The sequence below is a fragment of the Chiloscyllium plagiosum genome, unplaced genomic scaffold, assembly GCF_037043375.1.
Source record: "Chiloscyllium plagiosum isolate Xiang-an unplaced genomic scaffold, Cpla_swu_hap1 HiC_scaffold_12, whole genome shotgun sequence".
NCBI lineage: Eukaryota > Metazoa > Chordata > Chondrichthyes > Orectolobiformes > Hemiscylliidae > Chiloscyllium > Chiloscyllium plagiosum.
In genome coordinates this window covers 34,247,054-34,268,116 of record NW_028270150.1, presented here as the reverse complement: position 1 = coordinate 34,268,116, position 21,063 = coordinate 34,247,054, and the positions used below count along the sequence as shown (strand labels likewise).

At 39.5% G+C, this 21,063-nt stretch overlaps 1 protein-coding gene across 1 annotated transcript; it reads right to left on the bottom strand.

Moving 5' to 3' along the window:
* pou1f1 (POU class 1 homeobox 1) lies at positions 1–20,842 on the bottom strand. Its single transcript, XM_043701182.2, has 6 exons — positions 20,761–20,842; positions 18,742–18,900; positions 13,455–13,700; positions 10,463–10,627; positions 6,866–6,926; positions 1–214 (listed from the first exon to the last, which is right to left on the bottom strand). The coding sequence occupies exons 1-6, from the start codon at positions 20,825–20,827 to the stop codon at positions 1–3; spliced, it is 912 nt and encodes a 303-aa protein (XP_043557117.2). The 5' UTR covers positions 20,828–20,842.
* Between the last annotated feature and the right edge of the window lie 221 nt (positions 20,843–21,063).

Here is a 21,063-nt window from a genome sequence, read left to right as displayed (position 1 = left end):
CTATCTGCAATCGTGATGTCCTTTGAAAGGATATTGAAATGAATTGTGATGCAGGTTTGTCTTCACTCGTTTCTCTCTCTGCCGACGGTTACAGAACCAGACTCTGACAACTTCTTTTTCCAGATTTAGATTATCTGCCATCTGTATGATCTCCTGTGAGGAAGGTTTATTTTGATGTCCGAAATGTGTCTCCAGCGCTTCTTTAGCAAGCAGGCTAATGATGCAAAACAAGTGCAACACTAAATTAATTTGTTATTTACTAAATTAAGCTAGTACCTACAATTAGTTTGTTCTTAGCAATTATCTGTGAATCAAGTGAATTTGCATATTTTTTTTGATGGGATGAGTTTTTCAGATTGTAAATGATATTAATTTTAAAATGCAATGTACAACAGGAGAGAGATACATATTTAAGTAGGTATTCTCCAGGTTTCTGTAGCAATTGCTTAACTTTGCAATTCTGCTCAACTTTGTAGTGTGGCACAAAATTGAACTGCAGTATCTCGGCTCTATTTCATGATGACAGTAGCATTTGAGGTCTACACACACTTATGAAATGAGTCATGGCACACAATTTGTGCCTACTGAAGTATGCAGAGTAGGCTGATCAGTAGTGCAGTCATTTCAGAGCTAAATGTTCAAGTTGACGTCTCTTAATCACAAGGGTTTGAACCCATGTTCATCAAGTAGGACCTATTGCCAGTGTTATTTTAAAAAGATCACCCACTATTTGCAAGTTAGTTGTAGGTTTACTACTTCTGACATGGCTTTGGTTCCCACTAGCACTGAATGTTGTCTGCAATTATGAAATATTATGTTACAAAAGTCTACAAGAAGTGGTGTGGCTGACTTAAAACTTCTGCACAAACTAGTTGCTTTTAGATAAGCTACGTACTCTCCTTGGCATAGAGTATGACTTGGAGAGTGAGCAGAAGGCATGCAAATAGGACTAGCTGCTTGAAGTGGAAAGGGGTTGAAAGGTGTCTCTGGAGAAAGATGTGCTGTTCAGGAAGCATTTCTCTTAACCTGGGGGTTGCCTTTGAACAGAAACAAAATGTGATCTCCAGGTGGGACTAGCAGCTCTGAAATGAGTAAGTCATTCTGACTTTGCACAATGTGCCTATCATCTAGAAGGCATACGTCATAAGAGAATGGTCTCCACCTGCTTGATGAGTGCAGTTGCAATAATGTTTGAGAAGCTTGACATCATCCAGAACAGACCAAGTAACTTTATTCATAGCCTATTCACCATCTTTAATGTTCATTTCCTTCACTTCTGATGCACAGTGGCAGCAGTGTACACCAAGTTGCACTGCAGCAATTTGCCAAAGGCTCTTTGACTGTACCTTTCAAACCCACGGCTTCTATCGCTTAGAAGCCACATGACTTGGAACTATATCACTATTGCTGGTTCATGATCCTGGAAAGGAGCACCTGTTAATCCTCCCTGCTCCATGCATTGCAGCAGTTCAAGAAGGTGGTTCCCACAATGTTATCTAGACAATTAGTGATGGACAGTAAATGCTGGCATTGCCAGCAACAACTGCATCTTGTGAACAAAAAACACTTTAGCAAAGAACCACATGCAGATCATCGACACCTCTCAGAGTCCCTATAATATGCCACTTAGTGATTGTCAGACCACTGTGATATCCTACACACTCGTTTGCATACTGTAACCCAAAATCATGATGGTAACAATTTGAGCTTTCATGACAGACATTTGAGCTTCTGTTTCATTATGCAGAGTGTGAATGGCTTCTGCTTCAGCAGTGGTAGCTGAGACATTGGCCATTAAATGCTACGTCATGGTTGGGGCCAAAACTATGCTCATGGAGTTGCCTACTACTTGCATGCAGTCTTCAACATTACTCACATGTTGCTCTTTCTGCACCATTTGTCTAGGTTGCATTTCTTAAGTAACCAAAAAGAGCAAAGCACAAGGGTAAGGTTGCTGCACAGGGAGATGGAGTAGTGGTGTTAGTTGAGGTGAGGTGAATTAATAGGTTTTTGTGCTAATTGGTATTTCATATTGAATTATTAATATTTTGTAGAAAATTAATGTCATCAAGTTGTTAACTTCAATGTACTACGCGGGTAATCCAAGATGGAGGACGGGAAAAATTTCTGGCTGTAACAGGCTGCTTATTTTTTTGAGGTATTATAAGTGTTGGAGGTGATTTCCTTGAATTCCAGGAGCAGCAATTACTTTTTTTTTATGCTGTTGCAATTGTTTTCGAATTTTGGAAAAAAAGTCAAAACAACAGCACTTTTTTAAAAGGGAGAAAGACAGACAAAGGCAGCAAACACATGGTCTTTAAGGGAGAGAGAAAGAAACCCACATTGCTAACTGACACAGCAGTGAATCTGCGCAGTTACAGCCTTTGCTGTTTGAATTCATGTATCGCTGGACATTGGAGTGTGGCTAGGAAAACTTAACAAACAGTGAAATTCTTGAAGGAACCTGTTTGGGAGAGGACGCAGCACAGAAACAGATAAGTGAATACTTTTAAGTATAGCCTTGCTGTAAATCTACAATAATGCGTAGAGTTCTTTCTTGATTATATGTTTTTATTGGGATCTGTCTCGTGATTTAAATTTTAAAAATATAAGCCATAAGTATTAAGTTAGCCTGGAGCAGTGTTTTGTATAGCAGTAAGACAGTGCTATTTTCTGGGTCTGTAGTTTGGAAGGAGCAAAATGGCCTTTAGTAGAAAGATATGCTCTTCTTGTTGAATGTGGGCGTTTCAAGAGAGTTTAAGGGTTACTGAAGATTATATCTTCAATAAATGTTGGTTATGAATCCTATCAGATCGAATGGATCAGTTGGAGTTACAGTTAAAGGCAATGAGAAATTTACAAGAGCTGGGGTGTGTGATGGATGGCAGTTATAAGATGGGAGAAAAGCCACAGGTACAGTAGATGGGTTAACTCCAAGAAAGTTTAGAGATAGGCGGTTAGAAAAGGAGTCTTCTGTGGTTATTGCCATTTCAAACAAGTATATTGTTTTGGAAAATGTAGGGGTGATAGACTTTCAGGGGAATGTAGCATGAACAGCCAAGTTTTTGGTATCAAGACTGGCTCTAATGTAATGAGGGGTACATGGGTTCCAAGCGATCAATTGTGTTAGCAGTGAAATATCAGAATGGTGTGTTTCCTCCCTGGTGTCAGGATCAAGGATGTCTCAGAGAGGGTGCAGAATGTTCTCAAAGGGGAGAGTGACCAGCAGGAGGTCATTGTACACCAACGACATCAGAAGGGAAAAGGATGAGATTCTAAAGGGAAATATAGAAAGTTCAGCAGGATATTTTTAAAAAGAGGTCCTTGAGGGTAGTACTATCTTGATTACTCCTGGTGCCACGAGCTAGTGAACTTAGGAATAGGAGGATAGAGCAGATGAATGCGTTGCTGAAGAGCTGGTGTATGGGAGAAGGATTCACATTTTTGGATAATTGGAATCTCTTCTGAGATAGAAGTGACCTGTACAAGGACAGATTGCATCTGACTTGGAAGGGGACTAATACATTGGCAGGGAGATTTGCTCAAGCTGTTCAGGAGGATTTAAACTAGTAAGAAGGTGGGTTGGGACCAAGGGAGATAGTGGGGAAAGAGATCAATCTGAGACTGGTATAGTTGAGAAAAGAAGCAAGTCAAACAGGCCAGGCAGGGACAAAGCAGAGAACAAGATAGGACTGATAAATTAAACTGCATTTATTTCAATGCAAAAGGCCTAACAGGGAAGGCAGATGGACTCGGGGCATGTTTAGGAACATAGGACTGCGATATCATAGCAATTACAGAAATGTGGTTCAGAGATGGACAGGATTGGCAGCCTAATTTTCCAGGATACAGGAAGGATAGAAAGGGAGGCAAGAAGGGGAGGGGGAGTGGTGTTTTTGAGAAGCAATAGCATTACAGCTGTACTTAGGGAGGATATTCCCAAAAATACATCCAGGGAAGTTATTTGAATGGAACTGAGAAATAAGAAAGGGATGATCACCTTATTGGGATTGTATTATTGACCCCCAAATAGTCAGCAGGAAGTTGAGAAACAAATTTTCAGTTATCTGTAAGAATAATAGGGTAGTTATGGCAGGGTTTTCAACTTTCCAAACATGGACTGGGACTGCCATTGTGTTAAGGGTTTAGAAGGACAGGAATTTGTTAAGAGTGTGCAAGAAAATTTTCTGATTCAGTATGTGGATGTACCTACGAGAGAAGGTTCAAAGCTTGACCTACTCTTGGGAAATAAGGCAGGGCAGGTGACTGAGGTGTCAGTGGGCGAGCATTTTGGGGCCAGTGACCATAATTCTATTAGTTTTAAAATAGTGATGGAAAAGGGTAGACAAGATCTAACAGTTAAAGTTCAAATTTGAAGGAAGGCTAATTTTGATAGTATTAAGCAAAAACTTTCAAAAGCTGAAGGGGGGGGGGGGGTAGATGTTTGCAGGTAAAGGGACGGCTGGATAATGTGGAAGCCTTCATGATCAGGTGCATCCGAGAACTCTGTGGGAAGCTAGAGAAGTGATTGCTGGGCCTCTTGCTGAGATATTTGTATCATCGATAGTCACAGGTGAGGTGCTGGAAGACTGGAGGTTGGCAAACGTGGTGCCACTGTTTAAGAAGGGCAGTAAAGACAAGTCAGGGAACTATAGACTGGTGAGCCTGACCTCGATGGTGGGCAAGTTGTTGGAGGGAATCCTGAGGGACAGGATGTACATGTATTTGGAAAGGCAAGGACTGATTCGGGATAGTCAACATGGCTTTGTGTGTGGGAAATCATATCTCACAAACTTGATTGAGTTTTTTGATGAAGTAACAAAGAAGATTGATGAGGGCAGAGCAGTAGATGTGATCTATATGGATTTTGACAAGGTTTACAAGGGTATTGCCAGGGTTGGAGGATTTGAGCTATATGGAGCATCGAAAGCTGAGGGGTGACGTCATAGAGTTTTATAAATTCATGAGGAGCATGGATAGGATGAATAGACAAAGTCTTTTCCTTGGGGTGGGGGAGTCATGAACTGGAGGGCATAGGTTTAGGGTGAGAGGGGAAAGATATAAAAGGGACCAAAGGGGCAGCATTTTCATGCAGAGTCGTGCTTGTATGGAATAACCTGCCAGAGGAAGTGGTGCAGCGCAGGCTGGTGCAATTGCAAGATTTAAAAGGCATCTGGATGGGTAAATGAACAGGAAGAGTTTAGAGGGATATGGGCCAGGTGCAAATGGGACTAGATTAGGTTGGGATATCTGGTAGATATCTGGATTAGTGGTGCTGGAAAAGCACAGCAGTTCAGGCAGCATCCGAGGAGCAGTAAAATCTGTTGGTTTCCAGCATCAGCAGTCATTGTTTTTACCTATCTAGTAGATATGTCAGAGTTGGACTGAAGGGTCTGTTTCCGTGCTCTGCATCTCTAAGACTCTGCAATACCATTTCTGTTTTCTACAGCACTCTGACAATACAGTGTTGGTCTTGTCAGGTGCCAGACTGTATTGAAAACTTGCATGTTTTTTGTCATAATCTCATCAACAACAAAAAAGCCATATCAAAGATTACAACATTAAATAGGCAAATGATGTGTGGGGTAGTATATCAGAATGGATAGAGAGTTGGTTGTCTAACAGCTTGCAGAGAGGATAAATAGGTAATTTTTAGGTTGGTAAGCTATAATCTGTGTAATGCCACAGGGATCCGTGTTGGGGAATGAATTGATTGTAATACAATATATATTAATGACTTGAATGAAGGGACTGAATGTATGTTTGTTAAATTTGCTGATACAAAGTTGGAGTAAGTTGTTAAAGGGTATAAAGCCTTTAAAGGGATTTAGATAGGTTAAGTGAGTTGATCAAACAATTGGCTGATGAAGTACAATGCTGGAAATTGTGAGTTTGTCCACTTTGAAAGAAAAATTTTAAAAGGGCAGCATATTATTTAAATGGAGACGGAGAGATTGCTGAACTCAGTTGTGCAGGAGGATTTGGGTAGCCTTGTGCATGAATAACAGATAAAAAATATTTAACTACAGCAAATGGTTAGGAATACAAATGAAATGTTATTGCATATTGCAAGGAGAATGGAGTAAAAAAAATTAGTAAAGTTTCAGTAAAGTCATTCAGGACCTTAGTTAGACAATATCTGGGGTCCTATAAAGAAGTTTAGGCTCCTTACTTAGGAAAAAATGTATATGATTATATTAGAAGCAGTGCAAGGCAGGTTCACCCATTGATTCCTGGAATGAAGAGGTTGGCTTAGGAGGGTAAACTGGACAGATTGAACTTGCATCTGTTGGAATTCAGAAAAATGAGAAGTGATCTTTTTGAAACAAAAAAGACCTTGAAGGGACTTGTCAGGATAATAGCTGAGAGGATGTTTCCCCTTACAGAACAGATAGAGTAAAGGATCTTCCATTTAAAGTGCAGCTGAGAAGACTTTATTTTTCTTGGAGGATTCATGAATCTGGAGTTTTCTTCCTCAAAGAGCAATGAAAACAGGGCAATCAAATATTTTGAAGGATAAGTTAGATTCTGATTGACAAGGGAGTCAAAGGATAGGGGGTAGGACAGGAAGGTAGAGTTTCGACAATAATCAGCTCAGCCCATCAAATACTGGAGCAGACTCAAGGGACTGGATTGTCTATATTTGCTCTGAATTTGTATGTTTGCAGAATTCATAAGTTTAATCTATCTTGTCCCACATGTAAAGACTAAAATATTATTACTGTCTTGTCACAGCAAGAGTTCCATTTAGGACCAAGAGTTGGCAAGACCCTAATCTTGCAACGGAGATCCTTTTATTCTCACTACTTGGAACATGGGCACTTTCCTTCCATGTTAATTTTTTAGCTGCTGTTGTCATACACACCTGATTGTAGTTCTTCGCTTTCTTTTTCTTTCATTTGTTCCAGTTCTTTCATTATTTAAAGCTGCAAGGAAATACGCAGTTACAAAATATAAATCACATGCATCATATGAAATGGCAATTTTTTCCAGTTCCTCAGTTAGTGTTTTGCATTAAAAAGTATTTAATTAAGTAAGGATTTACCTGAGTTAGTCATCTATTTCACTATAAGGGAACAAACTTGCAAGAATGCTGTAGAGCATATATTTTTACTTTTAATTACTATATGTTCAAATATTATTAATGTTAGATAAAGCTGTGGTTTAACCTCAATTTTAAGTTCAGGTATTGTACCTTCAGAAGGATAGATTGGTTTTGGAGGAGGGCACTGTAAATTCTGCAGAACGATACTGGAACTAAAAGGGTTCAATGAAGACAGGTTGCATTGACCAGGTTTTGTAATACCTTAAGTGAAGAAAATCAAGTATGATTTCATTGACGTTTTCTAAGATAATCAAAGCATTTATAGGGTGGATAGAGACAATTTCCTTTGGTGAGGAAGTCCAAAATAAGTGGACAAGGCATTAAAATTAGAATTAGGCCATTTAGCAGGTAATGTTATAAAGACTTCTGCACACAAACGGTGGAACTTTCTTCCTGAAGAAAACTGTTGAAACAATGTCAAATGAAAATTTCAAAACTGAGATTAATAGATTATTGTTAGGCAAAATACTGTAAGTTAAGGAGGAAGGTAGAAAGAAGTGATGATTAGATTACATTTCTTAGTGTGGAAACAGGTCCTTCAACCCAACAAGGCCACACCCACCCAGACCCATTCCCCTACATTAACCCCTTCACCTAACACTATGGGCAATTTAGCATGACACGGTTTTGGACTGTGGGAAGAAACCAGAGCACCCGGAGGAAACCCATGCAGACACGGGGAGAATGTGCAAACTTCACACAGACAGTTGCCTGAGGTGGGAATTGAACCCACGTCTCTGGTACTGTGAGGCAGCAATGCTAACCACTGTGCCACCGTGCTGCCCACTTTTTAAATTTTTTTTTTCCCCCCCTACAGTGTGGAAATTGGACCTTCAGCTCAACCAGTCCACACCAACTCTCCAGAGAGTAACCCACCCAGACCCATTTCCATCTGACTAATACACCTTACACTATGGGCAATTTAGTATGGCCAATTCACCTGACCTGCACATCTTTGAACTGTGGAAGGAAACCCACACAGACATGGGGAGAACATGCAAACTTCACACAGTCGCCCGAGGCTGATCTAATAGAGTGGCAGAGCAGACAGTAGGGGATAATTTACCTACTTCTGTTTATACACGAATCTTCTGCTTGACCATGTAGGCTGTCTTAATTAGAATGCACCACTGTTTAGTCCTTTGTTTTCTCAGGAATTTTGGGGCATAGAAATGAAAGGTTTTATTTGCAAGCAGAAGCATTAATGTGGTATTGCTGAAAACAAAGACACAGGATATTGAAATTTTATGTTTTGTCCTTATCAGGACAGAAGCAAGAATGCCAAATATGAATGGAAGGAACAATTTGTGCTTTAAGAGAAAAAAAGATGTTGATTGGTTGGCATTGATTCTGATTGTTTAAGGCATTGCCATGGTGAATGTACAGGTTGTTCAAATAAAAGGAAATGAAAGAAATTTGTGCATCTCAGATAGAACAGAATATAGGTCAGGGCATAAATTTGTCATCAACAACTCATCTGTTCAATTTTATCCTGCATGAATGCTTGAACTTGATCATGCATATTAAGAAATGGTTTGATTCACACATTATGTATGAACAGATATGTTATCTATTCAATTTCTCCAAGAGCACATTAGGCCCAAGATTGTGACAGTGTTCATTTTCATGTGTATTAATAATGTTCAAGTGAGACACAATTTCATTAATGAGTGAGTGTTAATGCAGGGTGATATTGAACAGATTGGTAATATGTTTATGAATCTACTGTGCTTGATCTGAGATGTGTAAATTTATTTAGTTTTTTCGATTTGATCCATTTGTGCATTCTCCATGCAAAAATCTCAAGCAGAGTTGAATTTCAAACAATCAGTATTGTTTTATCATGCAGTATTAACTGTTTCTCCCTTTAAGATTTGATATTCTTATGTCTGTTCTAATGAGTACAAGACAAAGAACGTTGCTTCATGCTCTGCAATACTCAAATATTAATATTGTTGCTTTTGGCTGCTGTTATTTACATAGAATACCTCCATGTCAATACAGCATAGGTTAAATGCAAAGTTTATCACTCTGCATAAATAAAGTGCAAAATTGGCCATCTTTCTGTCCCCAGTGCAAAACCGCACATGCACCATTTTATATCCTTTTTACTCTTCCAGACCATTTATTAGTGTGCTCTGAGTAAGTCACTTTGCAAATTTAAAGTCTGTGACAAGATAAATTAATGGCACAAAAGATGATGAATGGGTTTGGCCTAATAGTCATTGCTGAGTAGTGGTTGGATGGTGACAAGGTTGGAAACCCATTATTTCTATCTGTTGTACTTTCGGAAGCATAGGCAAAATGGAGGAAGAAGCAAGATACAGTCGGTTCTGATATAACGGTTCTGATATAAAGGTCTGTTCCTGTGCAACCTCGTGTTATAAGAAAATCATGTAATAGCAGCACTATTTAAACTAATGGGACTGGAATCACGTTATAACCAATACAGGTAAGGAAAGTTCATGTTCTACAAATAATGGTCTAAATTCTTCAATTGCGTTATACTAATTTGCGCTGAAGAAATGTATGTTGTAGTAAAACCGACTAGTAGCTCAAATAATAAAGGATGTCATAAGGGCAATAGGGAGAAAATTTCAATTCAAAAAAATTGAGTGATTTGTTGATCTGGGTAAAAATCTAGTATTTTGCTACTTCTCCATTTTACATTTGAAGTATCAGTTGCACTCCTAACCTTGATAGGAGCCTAGATTGGTGAATAATGTGGATGTATTTAAGAGGAAGCCAGAATAGTAAGTGAAGAGAAATGGAATGGATGATATTTTTAAAAGTTTAGATGAAGAAGGAACCTCCTGTGGAAAATAAACACACATGACAGGTTCTGCGCTCTAAATACTACAGTATAAATGAAATCAAATATGAAGGTAAGAACAGAAGTTAGTATACAATAACTTCCACAGACTCAAGACTTGTCAAAAGCCATAAACAAACATCTGTGTGAAGTTTGCATATTCTCCCCATAGCTTGGGAGTTTCCTCCAGATGCTCCTATAAAAGTTTACATGGATTGACTGTGTTAAATTGCCCTGCAGTGCGCAGGGATATGCAGATTAGGTGGGATCGCCATGGCAAATATGGGGCTGTAGGGATATATAGAGGTCTTGGGTCTGGGTGGGGTGCTCTTTGGAGGTGCAGACTCAATGGGCTGAATGGCCACTTTCTGCACTGTAGGGATTCAATGATTCTATAACAAATGTTTTAAAATGTAAAGATTATCTGAAATTAGTTTACAAAATACAACATAGAAATTTAAGTCTTCCATAAAATTGAATATGATGAACCTGTCCATAAATGTTGGATGGAGTATTAATTTTGGTAAAGATTGATAGCTACATACCTCCTGCTTGTTCTGCTTCATCTATCCACTTGGAAAGGATTGATTTAAGTTTACAAGCATTTTTAAAACTGAGCTGTAAATTTTCAAAGCGACAAATAGTTGTTTGACTAAACTCTGAGCCATGCACAGCAGCAAGAGCCTCACCAACATTTGTTTGAGTATAACCTGTAATGAGAAAGAGGGAAAGAGAAAAAAAAGGTGTGTATACATAGGAATGTAGGAACGTAGGAAACAGGTGAAGGCCATTCAACCCCCTCAAGCCTGTTCTGCCATTTAAAGCAATTTTAAAAGGTCTTGGTAATCCTTTCAGAACTATGAGGTTTGTTCAGTCGAAATTGATTCTGGTTATTCTTACAAACCATAATAACTGCTTAATTTTTAATTAACTCAGAAGGTATCCATTTTGGAAATGAAATGACATTGTTTCATTACACAAATTTTTAATTTTGTACACTCTATTGCCTCTTTATTTATAAACAGAGCCAAATATAACCATTGAGAAATAAGTGGTTCAAACTGTGGAGCCCACAGCTAAATGCCAGTGACAATTACACTGTAAATTGCAATGGAATCTGGATTTCATTACTCAGTATAATCCAGTCAAGGTAGGAGGAGGTAAAGTACAAATATTATTCAAATTCTTACCTACGTTAGAGCAATGCAAAGCCTCCTATTGGTTGGCTATATCAATGATTACAGGAGTAAAACTCGGGGCTATGCAATGAAATAATTGGGAATATGTTATATTGAAAGAACTTTTAAGTAAATTCCCATGATGTACCAGTGCCGATAACTACAGCAGTTGCCCACTTTTTGTATCCAAAGTTTGTATCAATCCTTCCCCTTTATTCTAGCCAATGCAGCTTTGCAGCCATGTCATTTCCAAATTCAGGACTGCCCTCATTATTCCACTTTCCATCTCACGTCCTCAACATCAGTAGGTACCAACTTGTGGACAGGGTTGTGTTGCAGAACCACATGAACGAAGTTAAAGATTATTGAAAAATGAATACATTCAATATAGGCTCTTCACAACCTATGACATGAGGAGGATAGGTTTTCCTTAGAGCAGAGGAGATTGAGAAGGGATATGATTGAGATGTGTGAAATTATGAGGGGCATAGATAGGGCAGACAGGAAGGATTTGTTTCTCCCTGATGGAGGGATTAGGGAGCGTAGATCTAAGGTAAGGGGCAGAGGATTTAGAGATATCAGAAAAAAAATTTTCATGTAGAGGATGGACAGAGTCTGGAACTGTAATGTTGCTAAAGGCAAAAACCCTCAGAGCATTTAGTAAGTATTTAGATGTATATTTGTGATGCCAAGGTGTATGAGACTATAGACCAAATGCTGGATTATGGGCCGAGAATAAATGGTTGTTTTGACTCACAGTAGACTGGATGAACCTAAGGATCTTTTTTAGTGCTGTAGATCCATCTGATGCAAGTTCTGAGCTTCTGGGAGAGTACTTGTATTATAAACTACCTTTTTTTGATGAATTACTGCAGTTCCACATTGCTTCATTTGTTTTGTCCTGTGTTCTGATGTTAAACGAATTGAAATGACTAGAATTGCTAACAATTTCACTAACAATTTTGCAGTGAGCAAAATATGTACTTCAGTTTAAATCTAATGCCCCCTTTTCACTTTGTGAGAATATTTTTTTTCTTAAAAAAACAAACCCCCAAAGAACTGGGGATGCTGGGGTGTGTTGGAGTCTACATATCCCTTCGCATTAAATGATTGTGTGGTACAGTTATTCCTGTCGAGATTTTGCTACCTCTCCAGGTTACATTTGGGGGAGGGGGGGAGGTGAGGGGGGTTTGGCAGAGATTCATTCGCAGTGGAGTGGGATTTCAATGGCTCTAATGACTTGGTCGGCACAAATACGGTTACCAGAACATTTTAACTACAACTGCCGCCTTCCTCTCCCTCCAAATCATGATTGCTGTGTATTTCTAATTGATATCATTGATACACTTAAAAACTATTCTCCAAATTAGCACATGAATTGGAAGTAAAATCTATACTGTCCCCAAGAAAGGTTGGATTTGCTGAATCAATTTACGCCCTCACTCCAGAAGGATTCAGATCTCCTGGATCAAGATAGTATGCATTTCCTTCAGAGCTGGCTCTGACGGTACTCGGCAAAAGTGAGGACTGCAGATGCTGGAAATCAGAGTCTAGATTAGAGTGGTGCTGGAAAAGCACAGCAGGTCAGGCAACATCCGAGGAGTAGGAAAATCAACATTTTGGGCAAAAGCCCTTCATCAGAACTGGAGTTAGGGAGCATGCAGGGTAGAGAGATAAATGGGAGGGAGGTGGGGGTGGGGAGTAGGTAGCAAAGAGTACAATAGGTGGATGTGGGTAGGATGAAGGTGATAGGTCAGAGAGGAGGGTGGAGCAGATAGGTGGGAAGGGAGATTGGCAGGTAGGACAGGACATGAGGATGGTGCTGAGCTGGAAAGTTGGAACTGGGGTGAGGTGGGGGGAGGGGAAATGAGGAAACTAGTGAAGTCCACATTGATGCCCTGGGGTTGGAGTGTTCCAAGGTGGAAGATGAGGCATTCTTCCTCCGGGCATCGGGTGGTGAGGGAGCGGCGGTGGAAGAGGCTCAGGACCTGCACGTGGGAGGAGGAGTTAAAATGTTGGGCAACGGGCGAAGGGGTTGATCAGTGCGGGTGTCCCGGAGATGTTCCCTAAAGCGCTCTGCAAGTAGGCGTCCAGTCTCCCCAATGTAGAGGAGACCGCATCGTTAAATCCCGTTACGTTTATTACCAAAGAGGTGTTCGATTAGCGCTTCATGTATTCCCCAATATTTTTCTCCCTCTAGAAACCCCATCTTAAACACCACTATCAATGACCACCTCAGTCTACTATCCAAATCCAGCCTTTGAGAAGTTTTGGAAAGTATTTCTGATCCTTCATGTTCTCAATTGTTAAGTTTGTAACAGATATCGCAAACAATGAAGACATTGAATCCAGCATTTACCTAGCTTTATTCTTCTCACTTTAAATTGATTCGCAAACAGCTCCAACTCTTTGATTTCTGGAGAATCCAGACTAACTGGCTCCTCAATTGTTTTATTCTTTTTTCGGAACTCCTGCTTGAGGTCGATGACGATAGATTCTTCGCTTAGGACCGACTGATGAATCGGGGCAAATCCATGACCCAGAGGACACGAGGACGTACTCAGCGTGTGGTCAGGCAGTTTGTACAAACATGGAGCCAACCCATCTGTGCATATAGAGGCATTACTGCAGACTGTTAAAGGCATATGATTAATGGCAAGTACTGCGTGCACCGGACTGCACATGGATAGTGCTAAAACTCAGGCCTTAAAGGTAACGAATATATTCCAAAGCGGCCGTATAGCTTCCACAGAGTTTTAGAGGGGCTGAGGTTATGTACAGTTTTGGGGTTCGATCAGTTGAATATAAACACTTCAGGGGAAAAAAAACCCCATAAAAGTCACTACATTTCCCAAATCAAAGAACACTACTGACTCCGTGGAAAAAAATGCAAATAAAACGATGGTTTTGACTCCACTCAAGTAAGAAATGTCAAAAGCTCTATTGGTTTAATAAGGTACCAAAATGGTAATTTGAATACAAAAAAATTAAGACACGGCCTGTTTGACACAGTGGTAGTATCCCTCCCCCCTGGGCCAGGAGGTCTGGATTCAAATTAACCTAGTCCAGAGGTGTGACATAACCAGCAGTTAGAAAATGTCTATAAATGTTAAGACAACTTTAAAAGAATGTCATCATATAGTTTTATCTGGTCAACTTGTTTTTCATCTGCTGCTGTTCTCAGCTACATTTGATTATTTCTACACACAACTTTTTTTATATATAATGTTCAGTTTCTTCTAACATTGTATATTTGGCAAGATCATCCTTCTAGTAATTTGTGTTGTCCAAACTGATCGACTACAACAATGCAAAATGATGGCTCACTGTGACCTTCTGAAGGGTAAGCAGCAATAAGCAATGATATCTGACCTCGCCAGTGATGTCCGCATCCCATCAATGAAAAGACAATCAGTAATGTGGGTGCAAGTTTGTTCAACAGAGTAACCCAAGCACGTTAATGTCTGTGTTTGGAGGATGTTGAATGGATCATCAATCTCAACCTCATTCTTCAGCCAATTTATTTCACCCCATGGGATAACAAGAGTTGAGAGCATCAGAAATGGCAATGCCTGTGGATTCCAAAACACTTTTTGTCTTTATTCTTTAATGGGATGTGGGCATCACTATCAAGGCCAACAATTCTTGCCCTGGAGTGGTTTGCTAGGTCATTTCAGGAGGCAGTTGAGAGGTGTAGTCTACTTTGGACACATGGTGACTGGGTCAGATTCTTCCGTAAAGACCACAAGTGAACCAAATGGATTTTCACAACAATTTTCCTACAATAGCCCCAACGTATTAGCCTAACCCTCTGGACTCATAATCCAATGTTTTTTTTAATTCACTTGTAGGATTTGGGCATCACTGGTTGACCTTGAGAAGGTCATGGTGAGTTGCCTTCTTGAACTGCTGCAGTCCATGTGCTGTATATTATTGAATATTATCAGAATATAAGATTGAAAACTTGTTCTTCAGAACTATTTACATTTCCAGCCAAGTTGTTATAGTACAACCACCACAATAGCACTGACACAACAATGTGGAAATTTGTATGGCCAAGGCCTGTCCATGAAAAACAAACTAATTTAATTTGACCAGTGATCACCCTTTCAGTACACCCTCACTCATCACCAAAGTGACAGAGTATGTTTTTATTGATACTCCACAATAACCTCAGCAATGCTCAATTTAGCTTCTGCCAAAAATACAGTGGCAAGTCTTACTACAAACTTGGGGTCAATATGGATGAAAGAGCTGAATTTCAGCTGAAGAATAACCTCTTTACATAGCCAGCATTCTGAGTTACAGAAGCATTAAGGAACCCAAGCAAATTTCAACTCAATGAAAATCACAGTGTTATTCACTATTCACAAATCTAGTGCAAAGGTAGATGTTGTAATTGTTGGAGTCAATCATTCCTTCTCCAGATTTGAAGGTGCCGGTGTTAACTACAAAGTTAAAAAATCACACAGCATCAGGTTATTGTCCAACAGGTTTATTAGATGGGTATATGAATAGGAAGGGTTTGGAAGGATATGGGCTGGGTGCTGGCAGGTGGGACTAGGTTTGGTTGGGATATCTAGTCAGCATGGACGGGTTGGACCAAAGGGTCTGTTTCTGTGTGGTACATCTCTATGACTCTATGACTAGCGCTCTGAAAGCTAGTGCTTCCAAATAAACCTGTTGGACTCTAACCTGGTGTTGTGTGATTTTTATCCTTCTCCAGAATAATGTTACAGGACCTCCTTAGGGTAGTGTGATAGCCACAACACATTCTGCTCCTTCAGCAACATTTCTTCATCAGGTCAGAACCAAGGATATTCACTAACAATTGCACATTGCACAGCTTGTTTGTAACTCCTCAGTTACTGAAGTAGTGAGTGCCTGTTTGCAGCAAGAGTTAGGCAACATTCACGCTTGGGCTGGTGTGTAGTGTAATGCTATTTTCTAGCTGGGTGCCAGGCTATGACCAACTCCAGTAAAAGTAAAGAAGCTAACCACTTCCTTCACAAAAAGTAATGTGGTTGAATCACCCATCATCAACGTACTGAAGATCACCAGTGACCAAACATTTATGGCACCAGCCATATATATATTATGGGTACAGGTCAGATGCTGAGCATTCTGCGGGAAGTAGTTCAGTTTGTGATTTCCAAAAGTCTTTGCATATCTGCAAAGCAAGAGTGTGGTGAAACACTTGCCTGGCTGAGTGCAGCTCCAAAAACACTCAAGCTGCCAGAGGAAGTGGTGGAGGCTGTTACAATTGCAACATTTAAGAGGCATTTGGATGGGTATATGAATAGGAAGGGTTTGGAGGGATATGGGCCAGGTGCTGGCAGGTGGGACTAGATTGGGTTGGGATATCTAGTCGGCATGGACGGGTTGGACCGAAGGGTCTGTTTCCATGCTGTACATCTTTATGACTCTAAGAAGCTTGGCACCATCGAAGAAAACATTTGCTTGATTGGTATCCCATCGACTAATATAAATCTTCTGTCTCTTCACCAATGGATGGTGACAACAGTGTGTACCATTAACGAAATGCACTGCAGCAACTCACCAATTGTCCATGACAGCACATTCCAAACAAAGTTTTCTACCACCTTCAGCAAACACATAGAGTCATAGAGATGTACAGCATGGAAACAGACCCTTCGGTCCAACCTGTCTACGCCAACCAGATATCCCAACCCAATGTAGTCCTACCTGCCAGCACCTGGCCCATATCCCTCCAAACCCTTCCTATTCATAAACCCATCCAAATGCCTCTTAAAATGTTGCAGTTGTATCAGCCTCCACCACATCCTCTGGCAGCTCATTCCATACACGTACCACCCTCTGCGTGAAAAAGTTGCCCCTTAGGTCTCTTTTATATCTTTGCCCTCTCACCTTAAATCTATGCCCTCTAGTTCTGGACTCCCCAATCCCAGGGACAAGACTTTGTCTATTTATCCTATCCATGCCCCTCATGATTTTGTAAACCTCTATAAGGTCACCCCTCAGCCTCCGACGCTCCAGGGAAAACAACTCCAGCCTGTTTAGCCTCTCCCTATAGCTTAAATCCTTCAACCCTGGCAACATCCTTGTAAATCTTTTCTGAACCCTTTCAAGTTTCACAACATCTTTCCGATAGGAAGGAGACCAGAACTGCACACAATATTCCAACAGTGGCCTAACCAATGTCCTGTACAGCCGTGACATGACCTCCCAACTCCTGTACTCAATACTCTGACCAATAAAGGAAAGCATACCAAACACCTTCTTCCTTATCCTATCTACCTGTGACTCCACTTTCAAGGAGCTATGAACCTGCACTCCAAGTTCTCTTTGTTCAGCAACACTCCCTAGGACGTTACCATTAAGTGTATAAGTCCTGCTAAGATTTGCTTTCCCAAAATGCAGCACCTCACATTTATCTGAATTAAACTCCATTGCCACTTCTCAGCCATTGGCCCATCTGGTCCAGATCCTGTTGTAATCTGAAGTAACCCACTTTGCTGTACACTACACCTCCAATTTTGGTGTCATCTGCAAACTTACTAATTATACCTCTTATGCTCACATGAAAGCATTTCATTTGCAGGTTTCTATGCAGGTCACGCATATCTTGACTTGGAGATATTTTGCTGTTCCTTCATTATCACTGGGTCAAACTGTGATAGTCCATACAGAGTGTGGCGGGTCAATACCTTCCCACATTATGGATTGCCAACAGATAACTGGCCTTGTCAGCAAAACCTGCATCCCAGAAGTGAATTTAAAAAAAAACTATTCTGGTCATCAATACAGTTGATAAGTACCTGTTCAAAGAAAATAGTAGGAGAGAAATATACATGTTGTACTGCTAATTGTGCTACAATAACATTTGGATCTAATTCAAACTGGAGAGGTTGTCCATACCGTTAATGTACAGATTGTAAATGTGCCACTTCCTAAACACGACACTATTGGCTACCGAAAAAAAAACAGTTCATTGATTGGGATGCTAACTATGTCACAACTTTGGTCACACCATTTCTACCACACCTGTGGGAGGAAAGTGTGATTGGTGATTGAACCAAAGCAGACAACAGAGTTTGGCTTAGAACAGTCAATTGTACTGTCTGACATCCAGGTATATTGGCAAAAGGGCTCTCACTCCTCATACTAGTATTGCCCGCTTCATGGTATGATTTTGAAAGGTTGCAGCCCAGGCCCTGGAACTGTTCTCCAAATGATGTTGGCAGTACAGTACCCCACAGAATACCTGCATACTCTGCACTCAGGCAAGTGACGAGCAAGTAGCTTTGTGGTAGTTGGGAATGGTGGGTGGTCATATTCATTAAGATGAAAAGGAACGAATGAAACAGACTTCCTTGCTTAATCAAGCTGATTAACCACTTGTAACACTTGTATCATCAGTTAAAAAAAGGTTCATGATCTATTCCAAGATGAAATGTAAAAATTAGGTAAAAATATTGTGTCAAACACTGAACTGTAAAACATTGCTTTGATAAATTGACATTAATTTTTCCACCATTACAATGGTGTCATGAACAACCAGCCAGCCTGCGGATATTTTTTCTTTCTTTCACATTTCCATGAGAAATTGAAACACAGAAGGAATTGCAAATATAATGAACAATGAGGAAATTTGCTTGTCTCACCTGCCATCACCCCATATGCAGATTGTTGGCTCCCATAATGGCAAGATGGCATGGAGTAGTGAAGACGTGTAGGTGTGTTAGTTAAAGTGCCCGGAGAGAGGTGCATAAAAGAACATTTGGGTGTAGACAATGGTTGAATCGAAGATAACATTGATGGAACTAGTAAGAAAATGCATAAAGTAAGCCACATTTGGTTAGTTAGATAATAGTAAGTGTTCAGACCTTACAAATTGTAATCCATATTGTTATTTTCCATAACATAATCTGTTCATACAATTTATCTTTCACTATTTTGTTCTATTCCTCCAATTTGGAAAAAAAAAGTGAAATTTCATATGGGAACATTGCCTTTTATTCAGTACCTTTTCCAGCAGTAAATCTCAGTTATATAAATGACTATTTTATTGAACTATTGTTGCAAATTTGGAAGATTTATTTGATTAGACTAATTAATAAAACTTCTACCAAGTATTAAAGCATTTATTTCTATACAGTCTCAGATGGATACTTGTGAATAAAACAAGTGGTAATTGAACATAATTTTGTATTTATTTGTGACATGATCCTAATAAATATTTAGCAATAATTTACAATTTATTTATTAAAATGCATTTTCTATTTCAGCTTTCCAAGAGAAGGTTATTCTAAACTGCAAAACCCCTTTATAAAAAGTTAACCAATGCAATTTAGGGAAGAAATATTTTTTAGGAACCTAAACCAAATGTGTCATATAACAAAAGTAGCATAGAGAAGGAAACCATCTATATGGTGGACTATCACGATTATGCAATATATTAGAATTATGAACATACTTGTTTTTTTTACTTACATCGTAATTATTTACAGGAAACATTCTGTCTCAGCTTATGGTGCTCTACATGAATCCATTAATTGTAACTGAAGCTAAACCATTACATTTGGTATAATATACTTTCTGAAATAAACTGAACATTTTGCAGGTCTGTAACATTTATTGTAATATGATTAAACTTAATAGGGGAAGGTTTTCTCTGTTCACTCTGTGTAACAAAATACAGTAGTAAATCCATTTAATAAAGAATGGCTTACCATTTCATTACATGTACCACAGAAGATATTTTCCTCAATGTTTGTAAAAAAGCCACAGAAAGCCCTAGGTAAACTAAATATCCTCAATTATTTTATTTGGGCCACAAGTGAGTGACACAGTTCTAATGATCCAATCTATTTTCTTACATTATGTAGTTCACAAAGAACAAGACAGTTAATGAAACTAATTACATTTGGCAAAGGAAGCCTTACTTTACATTTTTAACAAAGATTGATATTCTTATTGTGTTTGAATTGTCTAAAACTCCAAAAATACAGCATTTTATCTGACATTAAATATTGTACAAATTATAATCATCTCTGATTCAATGAGCTTGACATCCTCCGTCATTTATCCAAAAAACGACAGGAAACTTTAGCCAGTCTATAAATGCCTTCAGAAAATCCTGGCCCTCATTACTTAGCGGCCTTGCCCTTCCCTGTCTTTAGGACCTTCTTCAGTCCTGAAACTACCTCTAAATTCATTCTTTCTCTCATTCTGCTCGCTTATTTATCCCTTTCGTTGATGTCAGTGCCTTAAGCTGTAAGCCTGACTACTTCCTTCATCTTTGAAGACCCTTCTTAAAACTGACTTTTTTGACTAAACCTTTGATTGCCTCTCTTTTAGTTCAGTTCCTCGTGTTTCTAGTATTGCTCTGTGAAGTGCATTGGAGTATCTTTGATGTTCAAGACGCTGTGTAAATGCAAGTAGTGTTGTCTCAAATGTCTAAGATCTGGTGGCAATTTTCTCACTAGGTTTATGTTTACATGTGGGAAACCTAAGGCAAATCTTCCAGCCCTGACAACTCCTAACTTGTGGAGGCGTCCTCACTAGTGAAGAATCGCTCATGGCATCGCCTCTGTGTAGCTACATTCTTACAAAAAAAATGTAATTGGCACTGTAAACGACCGTTTTAAGGAAGAACAAAGTTGATGGTGTTTGACCGTTACCTGCTGAAGCCACACTGGTTCCTTGGTTGGTGACTGAGAAGCGTTCGGCAGCGTTTGAATGATGCATTATCAAAGTCAGAGAAGAGGCCTTAGAACTAAAAACTGTGAAGTAATTCACATTATAAACACTTGTTATTTCATTTTAAATGTTTTTTAAAATTTAGCTGATCGTTCACTTTTACCTTTCTTTCCATATGCTGCAAGCAGGAAGCTCCTTTGAGAGTGATTGGCAGCACATCTACATAAACAGGTACCAAGTGCGAGCGGCGGCTGTGTTGCACACACTGTTCGCGTGTTTGTATT

Excerpts from the sequence above, each read along its gene's own strand:
- pou1f1 (XM_043701182.2), bottom strand. The coding sequence starts at position 20,827 with ATGCATCATTCAAACGCTGCCGAACGCTTCTCAGTCACCAACCAAGGA. Across the intron at positions 18,901-20,760 it reads AACCAGTGTGGCTTCAGCAG|TTCCATCAATGTTATCTTCG; the intron begins GTAACGGTCAAA and ends TTTTCTTACTAG. Across the intron at positions 215-6,865 it reads AAGCGAAGAACTACAATCAG|CCTGCTTGCTAAAGAAGCGC; the intron begins GTGTGTATGACA and ends TTGCATCATTAG.